Consider the following 19,448-nt stretch of genomic DNA (forward strand, 5'->3'; position numbering starts at 1 on the left):
GTGTGGTGTGGTGTGGTGTGGTGTGGTGTGGTGTGGTGTGGTGTGGTGTCAGATAATATGAATCCAAGTCGTATGCAGCAATATATGAGGAAAACCACAAAAATAATGGCGCTTTAAGATTTTAGATATGAATGAAAAAGTAAATTAGACAAGCAGGCAAAAAGCGGTTAGCATAAACACATTCCACCCGCATAGTTTAAGGTGCAATGAAGGCAAGGCGTATAAACTTAACTACAATTTGCTACAGCGCTCATCTCCGCCTCCTTTCTCGGCATCTGTGTCTCCGCCGCCCGCACGGATAAAGACCTTTTGAAGACGCGAGGTGCCGGGCAGAGTGTGACATCTATATTAGCACACCTTAGCACATCACCTCACTGGATCTTGCTACCATACTTTACCGTCCTTAAGGTTTAGTGTAGTAATCGTTAAGAAATACGAAAGACGGATAATTTAAAGAATGGACGCATGAGAGAAAGGAAAAATAGGTGAGAAAAAGGAAGAACAAGAGAGAAAAGGAAACAAAAGGTAGAGGAGATGAATAACAGCAACAACAACAACAAAACTACTGAAACAACAGCAAAAAAAAAAAAAAAAAAAAAAATCAGACAACGAGGAAGCAAGATTACAAACACATTTCAAAACACACACACACACACACACACACACACACACACACACACACACACACACACACACACACACACACACACACACACAATGCCCTTCTTTTTGTCCGATTTTTTTTTTATTCTCCACTGCAATCATACAAGATAAAATCGCAAACAAAAAATTAACCCACATATAAAAAAAAAAACACGTAACATACCAGGCCGAGCAAAGTGTGTAAAATGATAAAAAAAAACAAAAAACAAACGCGAAAACACTTGAATTTGGACACGGTAGCGAAATTAAATAGAAAATGGCGCCTAATTGAGCAAGAACAAAGGGACACGTGTGACTAATTAATTCTCTCTCTCTCTCTCTCTCTCTCACTAACTTTTTTTTATATTGGCATTACGCTAATATCCACAACATCATAATATACATGTTACAAGGATTCGAACCCTGCCCAGAGAACAAGCTGAATATCACACTGGACACTCAACAACTGATCACATTGACGACATTAACCTAAAAAAAAATAATAATAATAAAAATGAAAAATAAAATAACCGACTATAGTAAACCCCTATTATATCTTTTTATCTATTGTAGGAGAGTATTCTTTTTTTTACGTTCATTATTACCCTTCCCTTAAACACAATGGCACACGCACACACACACACACAAAAAAAAAAGAATAAATAAATAGACAAAGAAATAAATAAGTAAGTAGGTAAGAAATTGAAATAAAAAAAAACAGGTAAGTACACACGAGGCACCACGAAACACCTTTCTCTACCTGAACACCCAACCAATGACTACTTCAGGTAAGCCGTTCACTCCCTCCCTCCCACCCTCTCTCCATTCTCCTCCTCCTCGTCTCCTAATACAAGTAACCAATCACCCGCCAGCACGACAAACCACACTTACTGGAGCCCCAAACTCACATCTTATATACATTGCATTCTTTTATTTTTTTTCTCTCTCACTTTTATGCGTGTTCCCGCCCCCGCGATATGTCTTACGAGCGGTCGGTACTGTTGCCTTCCCCTCCCATCCCTTCCTCTCCCTTCCCATCCCTTTCCTCCGCTCTCCTTCTCCCCTTTCCCTATCACCACAGTCGTTCCTCTACTCAAAATGTCTTTCCCTATACACGTCAAGTACTTCTAACACACCCATGGTTCTGTGCTACTTCTTTTTTTCATTACTTAATTTACTATTTTACTTCCCTATATAACAAAGCCTGTCTTGATTATCTTTTTTTTTTCTTTTTCAATATTTTTTTTAGCTCATACCATAAGTTTTCATTTCCATTAGTTTTCTTCTCTCTTCCAACATATAATTCTCTACCATTCTCTTCTAATTGTTCCCGTTTCTTAGCTTCTTTAAATCTATATTGGTCTCAGTGTACCTTTTGCTTCTTCCTTACCATAATCTGTTTACCTAGTTCTCTTTTTACTTTTTTTCTATTTTAAGCCACACTGCCCATTCAAATCATTCTTTTTCTTTTTCTAACCAGTCTATTCTTTCAAATATATTTTTTTCATTTTCTAGCCACACTCTGCCCTTTCAAATCATTCTTTCCCACTCTAGGCTACTCTCCTTCACCTCCGACATACCTAACCAATCTCATGGGTTTCCTTCCTTTCGGTCCCTCTCCCAAACTACCAAACTACCACACTCAACACCCCCTCAACCTCGACCCTCACCCAACTCATTCATTCTCACCATTCCCCCTTATACACCCTACATACCTAACCTACCTCATGGCTTCCGTCCTTCCTCTCGTTCCCTCCCTCAAACTGCTAAACTACCTTATTCAACACCTCCACCTCGACTCTCTCCCAACTCATTTTTTCCTCACTACTCCTCATACCCAACATATACCTAACCTACCTAATGTCTTTCCCTCCCTCCATCCCTCCTTTCGTTCCCTCCCCAAACTACCAAACCACCTTGTTCAACATCCCTCCACCTCGACGCTCACCCAACCTAAAGCCTTTTTCACTACTTCCCCTCACACCCAACATATACCTAACCTACCTAATGCCTTTCCCTCCCTCCCTCCCTTCTTTCGTTCCCTCCTCAAACTCCTAAACTACCGTATTCAACACCCCTCCCCCTCCACCTCGACGCTCACCCCTCCGCCAGTCTCCCTTCCCCCAACAGGCCACCGTCCGCGTCCCCTTCTTAGCAATGCCCTCCACGCCCCTTTACCACGAACTCGCTCGCTCGTAAAACTCCTATTCGTCAGTATTAGTCGTCACTTTACATCGTTGCCAAAACCAATATAAACCTGTGTTACTTTCTTCCTTCCCCCTGCGGCCTTTCCATCGGTCTCAGGCTCCTCCTCTCCCCTTCCTTCCTTCCCTCTCTTCTCTTTAGTCACCTCCTTCCCCTTCCCTCCCCTTCCTTCCTTCCATCCCTTGCCTTTCCTGAATCACTTACTTCTCCTGTTACTTCCTTTCTCCTCTCCCCTTCCTTCCTTCCCTCTCTTCTCTTTAGTCACCTCCTTCCCCTTCCCTCCCCTTCCTTCCTTCCATCCCTTGCCTTTCCTGAATCACTTCCTTCTCCTGTTACTTCCTTCCCCCTGCGGCCTTTCCATCGGTCTCAGGCTCCTCCTCTTCCCTTCCTTCCTTCCCTCTCTTCTCTTTAGTCACCTCCTTCCCCTTCCCTCCCCTTCCTTCCTTCCATCCCTTGCCTTTCCTGAATCACTTCCTTCTCCTGTTACTTCCTTCCCCTTGCGGCCTTTCCATCGGCTCTCTAGCTCTTCCACTCCCCTTCCTTCCTTCCCCTTCTTCTCTTTGGTTACCTCCTTCCCCTTTTCTTCCCTCCCTTTCCCTTTCCTTCCCTTGCCTCTCTTCGTTCACTTCCTTCCCCCTGCGGCCTTTCCATCAGTCTCAAACTCCTGCACTCCCCTTCCTTCCTTCCCTTACTTCTCTATGGTCGCCTCCTTCCCCTTTCCTTCCCTCCATCCTTTCTTCCCTTTCCTCCCCTCAATCACTTCCTTCCTCCTGTAACTTCCTTCCCCCTTCTGATTTTTCCATTGGGTTTCAACTCTTCCCCTTCCCTCCCCTTCCTTCCTTCCCTCACCTCGATCACCTCCTTCCCCTTTTTCCTCCTTCTCCCTCCTTCGTTCCTTACCCTCCCCCTGCCATTTTGCTCCCCCTGTCCTCCTTCCTCGCCCTTCCATATTGATATTCTTCCAACACGAACCAGAGAGAGAAATATAAATAAATAGAGAGAGGGGATGATAATTGAGTACCCTAAGCGTGTATACAAAGTAGGTAGTCGCATATAAAAAGGTGTTAGAGCCGATAAACAAGAATAATACACATGAAGAACAATTACCTGAGCTGATTGGTTCTCCGGAGTCCCAGGTGTGTCAATACTATGGGAGGGAGGGAGGGAGGGAAGCAAGGGGAGGAAAGGGGAGTAAGAACAGTAAGGAGGGGACGAAAGAAGGCATGAGGAAGGAAAATCAGTAGAGGGAGGAAAGGAGAGGAAGAACGGAGGAAAGGAGAGAAGGGAAGGAAAAACAGTAGGTAAGAAAAAGGTAGAAAGGTAAAAGAGAGAGGAAAAGGAAGGAAAACAGAAGGTAGGGAGGAACAGAGAGAGGGGACAGAAGGGAGGGAAGAGAGGCAAAGGGAAGGAAAGACAGTATAGGAGGGAGAGACGGAAAAGGGATGAAGAGAGAGAGAGGAGAGAGACAAGGCAAGGAAAAACGTTAGATAGGGAAAAACGAAGAGGAGGAAGGGAGAAAAGGAAACAAAGGAAGGAAAAACAGTAGGTAGGAAAAGGGGAGGAAGGGAAAGGAGAGAGGAAAGGAAGGAAGAGTAGTTGAATGGGGAAGAGAGGAGGAGATAGGAAAATCAGTATAGGAAGAAACGAAGAGGAGGAACAGAGGAAAAGAGACTGAGGAAAGAAAAACAGAAGATAGGAAAAGGGGAGGAAGGGAAATGAGAGACCAAAGAAAAGTGAAGGAGAACATTATACAGGTAGGGACGGACGAAGAGGAGAAGGGAGGAAGACGAGAGAGTAAGGGAAGGGAAAAACAGTAGGTATAGAAATGGACAGAGAGGAGGAGAGGAGAAAGAAGGGAGGAAGGGAGGTTATAGGGGAGGTGTAGGTGAGGTAATGGACAGTATAGACGCGGAGGTAATGGGTTTGTATAAGGGAAGTAATGCAAAGGGAGGGAGCGAGGATATAAGGGGGAGAATATGGAGGTAAATTGGGGGATAGCGGACATAATGGAGAAACGTAAAGAGGTATTGTAGTAGGAAATTCAAGGAAGAAAATAACAAGAAAATGGAACAAAAAAAACAGAAGAAAGTAAGAAAGATAAGAAAGGATAAAGAACGGGAGCAAGCAAACAAAAACAGAGTAGGAAGAAAGAATGGGGAAGAATGAAAGAAAGAAAGAAAGAATGGAGAAAAAAATGAATGAATGAAGGAAGGAAGGAAATTAACTAAGGAAGGATGAAACGAAGGAAGAACGAAGGTGGAGGAAGATAGAAGGAAAAAAGTGGAAGGAATTACTGAAAGAAGAGGAGAAAAAATGGGTGTCTGAGTAAGAGAAGAAGGAGGAGAAAACGGAGGAGGAAGAGGAGGGAAAAAAAGTACAAGGACGCCATGTTTTTTTTGTAAGAGGATAATGGAAGAAAATAATGGGAAGAGGGTGAAGGAAAGGGGGTAATGGGGTGTAAAGGAAGAGGGGGGAGTGATAGGGAGGAGGGATGAGGAAGGGTAAGGGGAGGAAGTACAGAAAAAGGAAGGAGAAGGAATGAAGGGAGAATAGGAGGAAGGGAGAGACTGATGGAGACAAAAAAAAAGAAGGGAGGAATACGAGAAGAAGCAAAGAAGGGAGAAGGAAGAGAGATGGAGGGAAGAAAGAAGGAGATGGAGGAAAGGAAAGAGATATAACGTTAAGAAGTAAGGAAGGAAGGAGAGAAGTGAGATAAGGCAAAGTGAGGGAGATGGAGAGGAGGAATAATGTAGGAAAGAAGGAAGGAAAAAAAAGATGAAAGGAAGGGAAGAGGATGAAGAGGTAAGTAAGAGGAAGGAATGAAGAAAACGGGATGAAGGGAAGAGGGAAAAGGAATAATATAGGAAAAGAAAGAAGGAAAAAAAAGATGATGGAGTAAAGGGGGAAGAAAGGAAGAGAAGGAAGAGGAAAGTAACAGGAAGTAAAGAAGGAAACGGGAAGAAGGAAAGAGGAAAGAAAGGTTATGATAGAAAGAAGGTAGATATAAGGTATAGTAGAGAGGAGGGGAGGGAGGTATAGGAAGGTAGAAAAAAAAGGGAGGTATAGAGAGGAAAGGAGAAAGGGAGGGGAAGGTTATAATGATGGAAGGGCCTCGACGGTGCACTCGTTTCGCCTCTGCTTTACTTGAGTTTTCCCTGAATTCTGTGGCTTACGGGGAGAGAGAGGGAGGGGGGAGGTCTTGCCTATATACACGGGGGGGTGGGGGGACGAGGGGGTTCAAGGGGTGCCACGCCGCGACAAATGACCACAGAGACATACGAGGAACAATGGATGAATACGTGAGGAGGAGGAGGAGGAGGAGGAGGAGGAGGAGGAGGAGGAGGAAGGGTGGCGTGTCCATTTTGTCACTAGCACCCTGGCACGTAGCGCTGGATCGGACAACGGCAGACACATTGTACACACGTCAATAGTCTCATATTCATTGCACATTATAATTCCTCCAGCCAGCCAGTCCTCCTCCTCCTCCTCCTCCTATTCCTCCTCCCCCTCTTCCTCCTCTCATTACTTATTGCGCCACTCCTCCATCCTGGTCCGTTATCGCATGCAAAGATATCGTCCTTAGTGCGGCGTCTTTCTTTCGTATTGGAGACAAACCTTGGTCATCATTTTTAGATACGCGCTTTCACAGACACACACACGGACACACACACACACACACACACACACACACACACACACACACACACATACACGGACCCACACAGACACAGTTTATTGTCCCACATTGAGCAGGGGTGTGTGGCATGTGATGTGCGGTGTTTAGTGTCCCGCCCGTACTTTGAGATCCTTAAATATGGAACTACAAGCTTAAAATGAAGTGGGCTGGCGATCTAGAGTCCAAACCCCTTCACACACACACACACACACACACACACACACACACACACACACACACACACACACACACACACACACACACACACACACACACACAAGCACACGTGGCAGAGATCATTCCATTTCCAAGAGGGCTCCCAACACATATAACTAAACAAATTCGTATAGATGCAGTCGATTTGCTGTGAACTCTGATCTCTAACACATTGAATATATCTCTACTTCAACATTTACGATTATAATTACTTACGATGATAAATGTAGCCTTTATTTTCATCGGGCGAAAAAGATAACAGTTCCAATACAAAATAAATCTCACTGGAGTTTGCGGCATCAAGTGAATCAACCCTGCATATGATTTTCCTTAACTAGCGCAATTAGCCTCAAATTAATTTCACCCTCATGTCAGTTTATGCTACGCTTGTTAATTAACTCTGGAGGGCTGTAGGGCACCAATCACCTGACGAAGAGCGTGCAAAGAAGAGCTGAAAGACTTGATAGGAGCCCATCTATCCCTGAGGCAACTTCCTTCTGCTCCCTCTCCGCGCCGCCGCCACCCTTCCCGCGCGCCCCAGCACACAAAGGCGCCCTCGGAAGGGTCCCCGCGCCCCTCGAACATGAGTCGCGGTCTTCGTCCTCTGTGGGGGGCTTATTGAATTTCCTGGAAGGGCATGGCGGCTGCGGGTGGGTCGGAAGCACTAGTGGAAAGGGAGAAGTATGAAGGGAGAATAGTGATGTGCGGTAAATGATAGAGGGAAAGAAGGAAGGGAGGAATACATGAAGGAAGGAGGGAGGAGAAAGAAAGGAGGGAAGAAGGGAGAATAGTGATGGGCGAAGAAAGAGTAAGGGAGAGAAGGAAGAAGGGAGGAATGAATGAAGGAAGAAGGGAAGGAGGGAGGAGAATGAAAGAAGGAAGAAAGAAGGGAGGGAATGTAAGGAGATGTAGAAAAGGAGAGAGCGTGAGAGGAAAAGAGTGTGATACTAAATTAAACCTCCATTTTCCATTCCCGTATTCCCGAAGTAGCTCCCCCACCCCTCCCTTTCCTTCCCCCCTTTCCTTCCCCCATAGCCCCCTTCCCCCTGGAGCCTCCCCCCTTAGCCCCTCTTTCCTTTCTTCCCCATGGAGTCTCCCCCCTTTCCTTCCCCCCTTCCTTCCTCCCCAGCTGCTTTTCCCTTCTTCCCCCTGGAGTCTCCCCCCTTCCTTTCCCCCTACCACCACAAACTCCTCCCCGTGTCTACCTTCAAAGTGTCGCTCCCTTAATATCCCTTTTTTTGCCCCTTCATCTTTTTTTTCTCCTTCCCCTTCACCCTTTTCTTTTCTCCTCCACCGTTTCCCTCCCCCCCCCCCGTGACGTGGCTTCCTTGAGAGGCGCACATTAGCCAAACAAAAACGAAGCGGCTCGAATTACACACCGAAGCAGGAAGTGAAAAAAAAAAAAGAGAAGGCATTGTATTCTTTGGAGGTTAATGGACAAACAGGACGAACAGTAGCGACAGCTTTAGACAAATTATTTTTTAGCTGGAAATGACTTCACGCATCCATCAGATTTCAAATAGATGTAAATACTCCTCTTTCCACAACGATGATTTTAGGAGAGTATACTTTTAAGTCACTCAACTCTATTTAGGAGCAGTAAGTAGTGGGCTTTTTTTTTCATATTGTTTTCTTTTCTTTTTTACGCCCTTGCACTGTCTCCTCTGCTGTAAAAAACAAAGGTTAAATTGCGGGATCAAATCGAATAAAGTTACACTAGGAAATTATAAGAAAAAATATGATTCTTTTTAGTTATGATACATGTGAAAAAGATACTGAAAATGAGGAAAAGGGAAAGGAAGACACGAGGAAAGTAAGGATGTAGAACTTTCTCCCTCTTAAAAAGTATGAAAAAAAGAACATAAGAACGTAAGGAGTCTGCAAGAGAGAGACAGTCGCAGGAAAGACAGTCACAAGGATTATCAGTTTCTAAGAAGTGTTCATCGTCTCAAGTGTGTTAACCATTTGTCACGTTTTAAATCTTTGTAAATATCTCAGTTATACACTACCACCACCATCACCACCCCACCACCAGCCACACACACCACCCCCACTACCACCATACAGGCACGCACACCACACACACACACCGCAATAACAGAGACATACCATTCAGTAATTTAGGTCTCAATGCGTTCGCCTCATCATCGCTCAGAGACATTATCAGAGAAACCTTCCCTTCCCTTCCCCCTTCTCCCTTCCCTCTCGCCCCTCCACCCCTTCCCACCCTTTTGCCAGCCGCTCACACCACGCTCACACACTGTCCCCCGCCCTGCCCGGCCATTACCAACCAAAGGGACAAAGGGAGCAGGTAGCAACAATACGGGCGGGTGGATCAAGCCCTTTGTGTCGGGGGTCTGGGCGCCTCCACCTCCTGCGCCCCCTCCGTCACCTACTACAATGAGTTATGATGAGAAAACTGAATGAGTGATAAGTTGAATTCGGGTTTCATTTACGCAGGGTGATGAGGCGGAGAGAAGGGTGAGGGAGGAAGGGAGTGAGGTGAGAGGTGGAGGGATGGTCGCCGCGAAATGTGTGTGTTGATGAGGAAAATGAGGAAGGTGTGGAAGAAAGGAGGAGATGGATAAGTGAAGGAATGGAGAGAGATAGCGAGGATAAACAATGAGGAGAAATGTGTGTGTGTGTGTGTGTGTGTGTGTGTGTGTGCAACCATAAACACACACACACACACACACACTAATGCACACAAAGTCGGGGCTGTTGGGAGACGTAAGCACATGAGAAATGGTTGACGTTTGTTGAGAAATTCCACAGAAAAGTTACAATATTTCTTCTTACGCGTCTCCTTCCATTTTACTTGCACCTTATCCCTGCAAATGTATGCGGGCACACACACACATACACACGCACACACACACACACACACACACACACACACACACACACACACACACACACACACACACACACACACACACACACACACACACACACACACACACACACACACACATTTCCAGTATTTATGTGAGTCATAGAACACAAAAATGATGATAAATTTCCCTTTTATGATGCAGGTTCCTTTCTCCAATCTCTCTCTCTCTCTCTCTCTCTCTCTCTCTCTCTCTCTCTCTCTCTCTCGTAACTACATTAACATTACATTACTATCTGATCAAGTTTAGTCCTTAAAACAAACAAACAAACAAACACAAAAAAAAACCAGATTGTCCGGTAATATATAACTCACTTCACTACATTTTCAAGAACCAACTATACAAAAAAAATCATTCAAAATTTTTTACTACGAGTTTCTTCATTCAATTTGCTTTTTTATTTCTTCATCTAATCTCAAAGTCATATTATTGTGCAAGGACTGGAAGCAGCAGAACAGTTTTTCGTAAAGTTCTGACGTCGCTGTATTATTTTCTTCGTCTGTGGCTTCATAATAATACGCCATTCATCACCGCAGCATCCTTGTTTCATGAAAGTGTTTATTTATTCAAGACCTTTTTACACCCGGTCCGTTTTGCTCCGTGTCCATCAAAGTGTCCCCAGCGGTGTTGTTTTAGCTGCAGATCCTTAAACGCCCGCTGACTTAACTCGGCCGTATCTTCATCTTATCCGTAATTATTTAATCAGTTAAAGTTTCCTTAATTCCTGGCTTTCATGCGTAACTTTTCCCATGTGAAAGCGGGAATTCTTCACATACTCCGGGGAATGTTTTCTTTGCCAGACCTAAATCAAGCGGCAAAGATGGACCGCCTCGTCGCTTTCCTCGCCTCGTGCTGAGTTGTTTTGGCGCCCAGTGAACCAGGACCGCCTTACTTCTGATCGCTACACAGAACTCAGTGGCCAAGAGGCTGAAGACAAACCCGTATGTATCTACCCTGTCTGTGCCTATTATGCAACTTCTCTTAAGGGCAGGAGAGTAGATTACGGCGTCAACTTGAAGTAAGAATAACATCGAACAAAGTGATGGAGTGGCTGAAGACGACCCACGTACGGTGCATCAATCCATCGACTCTAGATCTTCAGCAGCTTCTCTTTGGGTCAGGATTAGTCAAGCAGAAAAGTAGAATTACGAGGTTAACATAAAATAATACGAAACAGAGTGGGCGAGTGACTGAAGACGACCCACTTGCTATCCATCATTCCATCAACTCTAAACCTGCAGCGACTTTCGTCAAAGGTAGGATGGGTTAGGAGGGAAAGTAGATTACGGGGTCACTATAAAAAAAATCCACCCGCGGCACAAAACTGGGCTTAGGCTGACCACAAGCGCTCTTAAAGATTAAAGAAAACAGCCTATTGGTATACTATATGGGCCTACTAAAAAAGCGAAAGTACTGATTGATAGGTAAAGATCGCTTACTATACTGAACATAAATGATCTTGAGGTAAAAATCAATCTTATAAAAATACTTGACTTCTGTGCTCAATTTCATATCAGGTGAGACGCAGCAGTTCTAATTAGCCAGGATGATTGTCTTATACCTGATAAAACAAGGTGAGTGTTCATGATAGGTAGATCCCAGCTTCTCCCCCTCTCTCTCTCCATCCATATATCAGTGCTATCCCTGTATATCTATTTATCAATCTATTTTAATTCTTGGCTGCTATTAACTGTACTCTTTCTTTTCTTATCTTTATCTCTCCTCTTTCTATCTTTATCTGTATTTTTTTCTCACTCACTCTGCTACATATATCTAAATTCTCTCACTTCTCTTTTCTTCTCTCTCTCTCTCTCTCTCTCTCTCTCTCTCTCTCTCTCTCTCTCTCTCTCTCTCTCTCTCTCTCTCTCTCTCTCTCTCTCTCTCTCTCTCTCTCTCTCTCTTCCTCCCTCCTTCCTCCTTCCTCTCTCCCTGCTCCCTCCCACCCCCCGCCCCCCGTGACGTGGCCGGGGAGACGGACGATGTGCTGCAGCGGTGATGATAGTTATTACGCGATAAGATAAGAGTGTTTGGTTGGTCCGAGTGTGCTTGGGTTACACACGGCCTCTGACAGCACGCTTTATGGGGGGCCACGGGGAGGGGGGAGAGGAGGAGGAGGTAGGGGAGGACGGTGTGGAGAGGACGAGAGGGAGGGTGGGTGGAGTTTGCAGGGAAAGAGATGGGAGAGAGTGGGGGGGGAGGAGTAGGGGGTAGAGGAGGAAGATGTGGAGAGGACGAGAGGGAGGGTGGGTGGAGGTTGCAAGGAGAGGGACGGGTGGGAGTGGGAGGGTGGAGATGACGGGAGGTAGAGGAGGATGGAGGAGGAGGTGGAGAGGAAGCGAGGATGGGAGGGTGGAGGGAGGCTGCAGGGAAAGAGATGAGAGAGAGAGGGAGGGTGAAGGAGAGAGAGGTGCAGGGAAACATAAAAAAGGGAGGTAAAGGAAGAGGTGTAAAGAAAGAAAGGGGAAGGAGAGAGTTAAAAGAGAGGGAGATAGAGGCGAGAAAGAGGTACAGGAAAAGAGAAGAGAGGGAGGGATAGGGGAAGGTGGAGGTGAAAGAGGTGCCGGGGGATCATGGAAATAAGGAAGGAGGGAGAGGAAAGGATGGGCAAGAGAGGAAAGAGGGGGGAATGAGGAGGAAAAGTTAAAAGGATGGAGGAGCAGGAACATTAAGGAAGGAGGGAGGTGGAGAGAAAGGCAGAGAGAGGGAAGGAAATAGGAAAATGAGGGATGAGGTGAAGGGAAAAAAGAAGAGAGAGAAAATTCGAAGATAGGAATGATGCATGAAGAGAAAAAGGAGTAGGATGGAGGAAAAGACGAGAGTGTAGAGAGAAGAGTGCATAAGAGTGGGTGGTGGAGAATAATGATGGAAATAAGGAGGAAAGGAGTGAATAGGAAAAAAGAAGAAAAATGAAAAGACAAAATATATGAAAAACGGTTGTAAAGAAGTCACTACAGAAGGAGATTGAGAGTAAGAGGAGGAGGAGGTGGAGCTAGAAGTAAAAAGGATATAGAAAATTGGAGGTAGAGAAAGAAGAGACTGGGCGAGGCAACGAAAAAACTAAAGGGAAATAAGAAATTGTAGTATATATGATGAAACAAGAGGGAAAGAGAAATGGATGAACTAGAGAAAGGAAAGAAAGCAGAAAGGGAAAGAAAGTGGATGAGGATAAGAAAGAAGAGAGAGTGGAAAGGGAGGTAAAAGATGTGTGGAGACGAATGAGGAAATAAAAAAAAGAAAAAAAGAAAAAAAAGTGGATTAAAGGGATACGAAAAGGAGGAACAATTGCGGAATAAGGAGGGAATGGGAAAGATATAAGGAAAAAAAGGAGGAGGAAGAAGAGGAGGAGGAGAGGGAAGGGGAGGAGGGGGAGGGGGAGGGGGGGAGGGGGGGGTAATGTCTGCGTTCTTCCCTGCTTGATTTGCATAATTGTAAGTGACGACGTCTGGTGCGATTTATTTTTTTTTTGTGTTTTTTTTTTTATAAGAGGGAGGTGTTGTTATTGTTGTGACTTGCTGTTGTTGTTGTTGTTCTTGTTGTTGTATTGTTGTTGTCGTCGTTGAGTGAGAGAGAGTGAGAGTGAGAGCAAGAGCAAGAGCAAGAGAGAGAGAGAGAGAGAGAGAGAGAGAGAGAGAGAGAGAGAGAGAGAGAGAGAGAGAGAGAGAGAGAGAGAGAGAGAGAGAGAGAGAGAGAGAGAGAGAGAGAGAGAGAGAGAGAGAGAGAGAGAGAGAGAATCACCAAAACCAATCTTGATAAAAAAAATAACTAGTAAATAAGAGAAATATGAACACTAATACGAGACACGACACGCAAATCATATGAAGACAAAACAATAGCCAATAAAACACACACACACACACACACACACACACACACACACACACACACACACACACACACACACACACACACACACACACACACACACACACAAAGTAACATGTTGGAGGAGATGAAAATATATCAGGATAAAATAAAAAAGATAAAAAATATATAACCGCTTCATAAACGCGTTAGAAATTGATAAGTTCGTCATTTAATAGCCACTTACACACACACACACACACACACACACACACACACACACACACACACAGATAGTCAATTGAAAAAAAAAAAGGAGAGAGAGAGAGAGAGAGAGAGAGAGAGAGAGAGAGAGAGAGAGAGAGAGAGAGAGAGAGAGAGAGAGAGAGAGAGAGAGAGAGAGAGAGAAACTGTCTTGATATTAGGGAAAGGTGATGGCAAGCAAGAGGTTGGGAACGAGGAAGGGAATAAGACGAAGAGGAGGAGGAGGATCATGGAGAAAAGGAAGACAAAAAGAAACTGGACGAGGAAGAGGAGGAAGGGAAGGAAAAATCAAGAAAAAGGGAAGACGGGAAAGTGAAGGGGGATGAAAAAAGGGGAGGAGGAGGAGGTGGAGGAGTAGTAGGAGGAGGAGGAGGAGGAGGAGGAGGAGGAAGGTAGAGAAAAGGCTTTAAGAATCGTGTCAATTTCACAACCGCAGAATTACGTTTCACTTCAAAGGCGGCGGCCAGCACACAAAGGATTATTGTGCGCACGCGGGCACACACACACACACACACACACACACACACACACACACACACACACACACACACTAACACAAATACACATAATTATTTAAATGTGTCGTGTTTAGGCCATCACATAATATCTGGAGTTTTGAGAGAGACAGGCAGACGGACAGACAGATACAGACAGACAAACAGAGACAGAAAGATCGAAAGAGAATATAAATCAGACCGACAGACTGATCCTTCGTATAAATAACGGGCAGAAAAGGAGAAACAAATAGATAAACAGGACACACTGAGAGACGAGAAAGGGACAGACAGGCATCAGGACTCTTTAACTCAGCCTCCGCCACCGCGACGCCCACGAGGCCGAGGGCGTGCTGGCGGGCTGCTGTTTGTACTAGTTCACGAGTGCGTCGCCGTCGGGGACGAGGCGCTGATGAATTGCCTCCGTCCTGACTGAGAGGTGTTCAGCTCGCCATTGATTTTCTGTGACCTCATAATTGGTCAAGCTGCTCTAGTCTCGTAATTAACTGAACACAAGCACTTCTTTATTTTCCTTCCTTCCCCTTCCTTTCCCTCCTCATTCATTCTTCACTTCAACTCCCCTCCCTTCCTCCCTCTCCTCTCGCACCCCACACAAACACGCATCGATAGATATGTTGTTTACTTCCTCGCGCCACGCTGGCCCGTGCATTGGAGGGCACTAATTCAACACGACGCAGTGTGTGTGTGTAGTGCTTGAGTCACGGTCGATCACTCAAACAAGGTTTACATCAGCAATGTCTGAGCTGAGTCATCTCTTTCTGAACTTATATCTTCAGCAAGACTTGACCGACTTAGCCTCACGGCACAGGTTCAGCAGCCCTAGAAGGGCTGCGGACGCTCTGGGAGTTTCTGTCATGTGGTCAGGCCCAAGTTCCTCTCGGCGCGGCGTGATGACTTCCCTCTCCCTCCTAACGAAGCCGCGTGCCCCGCGAGTCATTCAACGCACGGAACTCTGGGACTCATACAGCCCGTACTCATGAAGCACCGCGGCCCTGCGGGTTGCCTGGCCTGATCGGGCTTTCGTTGGGTCCGTCGGCAGTGTGAGGGGCGGCACCGCGGCACGGCAGTAGCATAGAAAAACTCGGGTATAAATACATATTTTAGGTATAAGGAGCTGAGCAGCAGCAACACTGCCCCGGGGCCCAGCACGAGCGACGGGACAATCAAGTAGGAAGCAGAAACAACAACAACAACAACAACAAAGCAGAACGACACGACTGGTCCGATCAGCAGGAATAGCAGCGGCAGCAAAGTAGGGGCCATCCATTGGCAGCAGCAGCAGAAGCAGCAGCAGCAGCAGGCCGGGCGGCGGGCTGTTTATCTGCAATAATGAGGGCGGCGCCGCGGGGCGGGCGGCCTGGCCCTCCATCACTCACAGGCCGTTACCACCGCCCGCCGCCCGCGGGCCGCCCGCCGGCCCAGGACCACCCGGACCACAGCCCACCCTAATTTGACACCCGAGTGGCCCGCCCTGTTAGAATATCTCCATTAACCCCGTCACTTCACTCCCTGATTGAGCTATTCATGGTCTTCTTTGATACGCCGGTCTCCCCTCCCCATTGGCGAATTGATAATCCTCAAGCCAGTGAGCGGGCAGGGCCGCCGCAGGCCACGCCCACCGCGGCTTCTTCGACGAATGATGTCGGGCTGTGGGCGGGCGCTGCCACGGTCCCGCCCAATCACGTGTGTCGGCCTCCGTGTGTGGTTGGCGGGCGGCGCCCGTAGTCACTGGCGGGCGGCAAACATCAAAGGCGGCCATTAGGCGTGTGAAGGCGCTGCTCTGTCATTAACCAGTCGACCAGTTGGCACATCTTCATCGGCGGCGCCGGACCCGAGTGATTACTCTCCGCCTGATGCGGCCAGCATCAGTCTGTCGGTGACCAGCGCGAGGACCGGAGCAGTGGCCGAGTGGGCGGCGAGCAGCTGTGCGAGACTGAGTGTGGACCGCGCGAGGCAGGTCCTGCCGGCCAGTGCGGGGCGATGGAGATCCGGGTGGAGTGTGTGGCCGGGATGGAGGACGGCGACTCGCCCGCCTCGCCCCGCGGCGAGCGGCCGCCCAGCCCTTGTGAGAGCGAGATCAGCGTGGGCTGCGAGGCAGAGGCGCGGCAGCCCCAGCCCTCGCCCATGGACATGACCACCCACGCCGACACTTCCACTGAGGACGAGGAAACGGAGCCTCGCTCACCCTCCACTTCGCGGGGGGCGCCTTCCCCCACGCTTTCCTCAGGCTCCCTCCACACAGAGTCCTTCACCTACCTCTCCGACGACGAATACTTCAGGCCGCTGAAGAGGCTGGCCATGTCCGGCACCTCGCCGCCGCCGCCCCGCGAGCCCCTTTCACCTCAGCAGGACGCCGAGCCCAAGGCGTCCTCTCCCTCACCCTCGCCAGAGCCACAAGACGCACAGGAGCAGCAGGAGGCCGGGGCACTGGCCGGCCGGGGGGAACTGGGCGGCGGCGACCAGAAACAGGCGGCGGGGCTTCGGTCTTTCTCCATACTCGACATCCTCTCCTACAAGCCCTCCCGCCGAAAGTCCTCCATCCCCGTGAAGATCGTGCGGCCCTGGGACACGCGGGAGGAGGCGGCAGCCGAGACGCACACGAAGGCTGCCGGCCAGAGCGAGAAGAAGGGCGGCGCCAACGACAAGGGCAGCGCGCTGGACGCCCTCTTCAAGATGACCAATAAGACGCTCGACAACCTCAACAAGGACGAGAAGACAGGTGAGCCGACACACACACACACACACACACACACACACACACACACACACACACACACACACACACACACACATAAACAAACACTTCACGTTCCCTAGTACTTATGGGTGTTGGAAGAGGTTCTGTCATGCGCCATCACCATCACCACCACAACTATCATCACCATCACCACCACACCCAGACCATAACACAACAGTCACCACCTCCACTACACGTAACCACCACAACCAACAACGAATGCCTACTCTACTTCCTTGAACCGAGTCACTGTCATCACCATCAACAACAATGACAACACCACCATCTTCTCATCATCATCACCACCACCACCACCACCACGACCTTCAAGCATGAGGCACCCATATCACACGTGTCAACTGGTCATCAGGTTTAAAAAAAAAAAAAAAAAAAAAAAAAAATCACAGCAAACACATAAACCTATACAACACACACACACACACACACACACACACACACACACACACACACACACACACACACACACACACACACACACACACACACAGTTAAGAAAACGCTGTGGGTGTGTGTTTACCCTCGAGAGTCAAACACAACACACTCACACACTCATGTTTACTTCGGAGTCAGGCCGCTGAAGGGGGGGCGGGGGGGAGAGGGGACGAGGGGGGGAAAGATGTTTGTAAGTGAGGGAAGACAAGACAGGGGAAGATAAAGAAGGAAGAAGGGGAGGGAGGGAGGGAGGAAGAGATGAAAGAGGGAGGGGAGATATGCAATGAAGAGGCGGGAAAACAGAGAACAAATGCTGAAGGATGATATTACTTCTTATTATCTTTATTATTATTATTACTACTATTATTATTAACTATTATCATCATCATCATCATACCTTGACTTAATTGTACCAACACCTTGTCACCGCTAATCCTCACCACCCATGTTTCCTTTCTCCTCCCCCTCCTACTTCTCTCCCCCTCCCTCCTCCTCCTCCTCCCTCTTCGCACCTCCACCGGAAATTATGAGGTACGCAGCGTGTTCGGTTCATTAACATATCCGGCGCGTCCGTCTCGTCTCCCACCGGCCGCCGCGATGACGAACACGGAACACACGCAAAAACACGGTGATTGATGAGCGCACGAACATGAACCGAACACCGCGTCGTCATCCGGAGAGGTTAAAATTTGTTGGTGTTTTGATTTTTTTTTTTTCGTTTTTGTTTATATTGCTGTTGTCCTTTTCGCGTTGATGGGTATGTTAGCTTGTTTTTCTTTGTTTTTTTTTTCATTATTGTTTACTTGTTTTCCTGTTTGATTTTTTTTTTTTTTTTGTATTTCGTTTTTGTTTATATTGTTGTTGTTCTATTCGCGTTGATGTTGCTTGATGGGTATGTTGGTTTGTTTTTCTTTGTTTTTTTTATTGTTATTTACTTGTTTTCCTGTTTTTTTGTGTGTTGTTATGAATGTTTGTTTTGTCTCTGTTGAGTTGATTGTTTGGATTTGTTTGTTTTGGTTGTTTGTTTTTGTATAATGTTTTTTTTTTATTTATTTTTCTCCTATATGCTTACCTAAGTATCTTTTATTCTGTTTGTCCGTACGTCTGTTCTCTCTCTCTCTCTCTCTCTCTCTCTCTCTCTCTCTCTGAAACACACACACACACACACACACACACACACACACACACACACACACACGAACGCACACACGCACACACAAAACTTTTCACTCGCCCCTCTCCCTTAATCGCTTTCCCTCCCGCTGTCCTTCCCCCCTGCCCCCCTTCCCCTCCCCCCTTTCCCCTCTCCCCCCTCCCCCCCTCCCTCCGCCCGTTTCAAAGTCAGGTGCAAGGGGGCGCCCTCACCTTCCCGTTATCATTACCATAAATTGTTCTAATGCAAGATGAGGGGAAAAAGTTGCCCTCCTCCATATTAGCACTGATGAAAATAATAATAATGATAATGATAAAATAAAATAATGAAATAAATATCTATAATTAAAATATAGAGAAAAATGTTCATATGAATAATTACTATGGCGCTTGTTTTATTATTATTATTATTATTATTATTATTATTATTATTATTATTATTATTATTATTATTATTAGTAGTAGTAGTAGTAGTAGTAGTAGTAGTAGTGGTAGTAGTAGTAGTAGTAGTAGTAGTAGTAGAAATAAAAGTAGAAGCAGTTATACTGATGATAATGCTACCTATAATAACAATAATTTCATAATATAATTTAATGATAATAATAATAATAATAATAATAATAATAATAATAATAATAATAATAATAATAATAATAATAATAATAATAATAATAATAATAATAATGATGTAATGATAGAGAAATAATTGCAATACATAAATATTTGCAATTATGTTGACGATAAATAAAAAAAAGACAAATATAAAAGTGGTAACCAAAAAATAGTAATAAAAGTAAATCATGATAATATATCTTCTCATGGTAATGATAGTGATGATAATGACGATGATAATAACGAATATTATAATATTAATAATAATAATAACAATATAA

At 46.1% G+C, this 19,448-nt stretch overlaps 1 protein-coding gene and 1 long non-coding RNA gene across 2 annotated transcripts in view; one reads left to right on the plus strand and one right to left on the minus strand.

Moving 5' to 3' along the window:
- LOC126997457 (uncharacterized) overlaps window positions 1–19,448 on the minus strand; it is a 229,222-nt gene that overhangs the window by 76,129 nt on the left and 133,645 nt on the right. The window lies entirely within an intron of this gene.
- LOC126997456 (homeobox protein Nkx-3.1-like) overlaps window positions 14,432–19,448 on the plus strand; it is a 22,417-nt gene continuing 17,400 nt past the window's right edge. The window contains exon 1 of the mRNA XM_050858548.1: window positions 14,432–16,932. Within this exon, the coding sequence (XP_050714505.1) occupies window positions 16,194–16,932 (739 nt within the window). The 5' untranslated portion in view covers window positions 14,432–16,193. The remainder of the gene's footprint in view (window positions 16,933–19,448) is intronic.

The sequence above is a fragment of the Eriocheir sinensis genome, chromosome 12, assembly GCF_024679095.1.
Source record: "Eriocheir sinensis breed Jianghai 21 chromosome 12, ASM2467909v1, whole genome shotgun sequence".
In the NCBI taxonomy this organism is placed as follows: Eukaryota; Metazoa; Arthropoda; class Malacostraca; order Decapoda; family Varunidae; genus Eriocheir; species Eriocheir sinensis.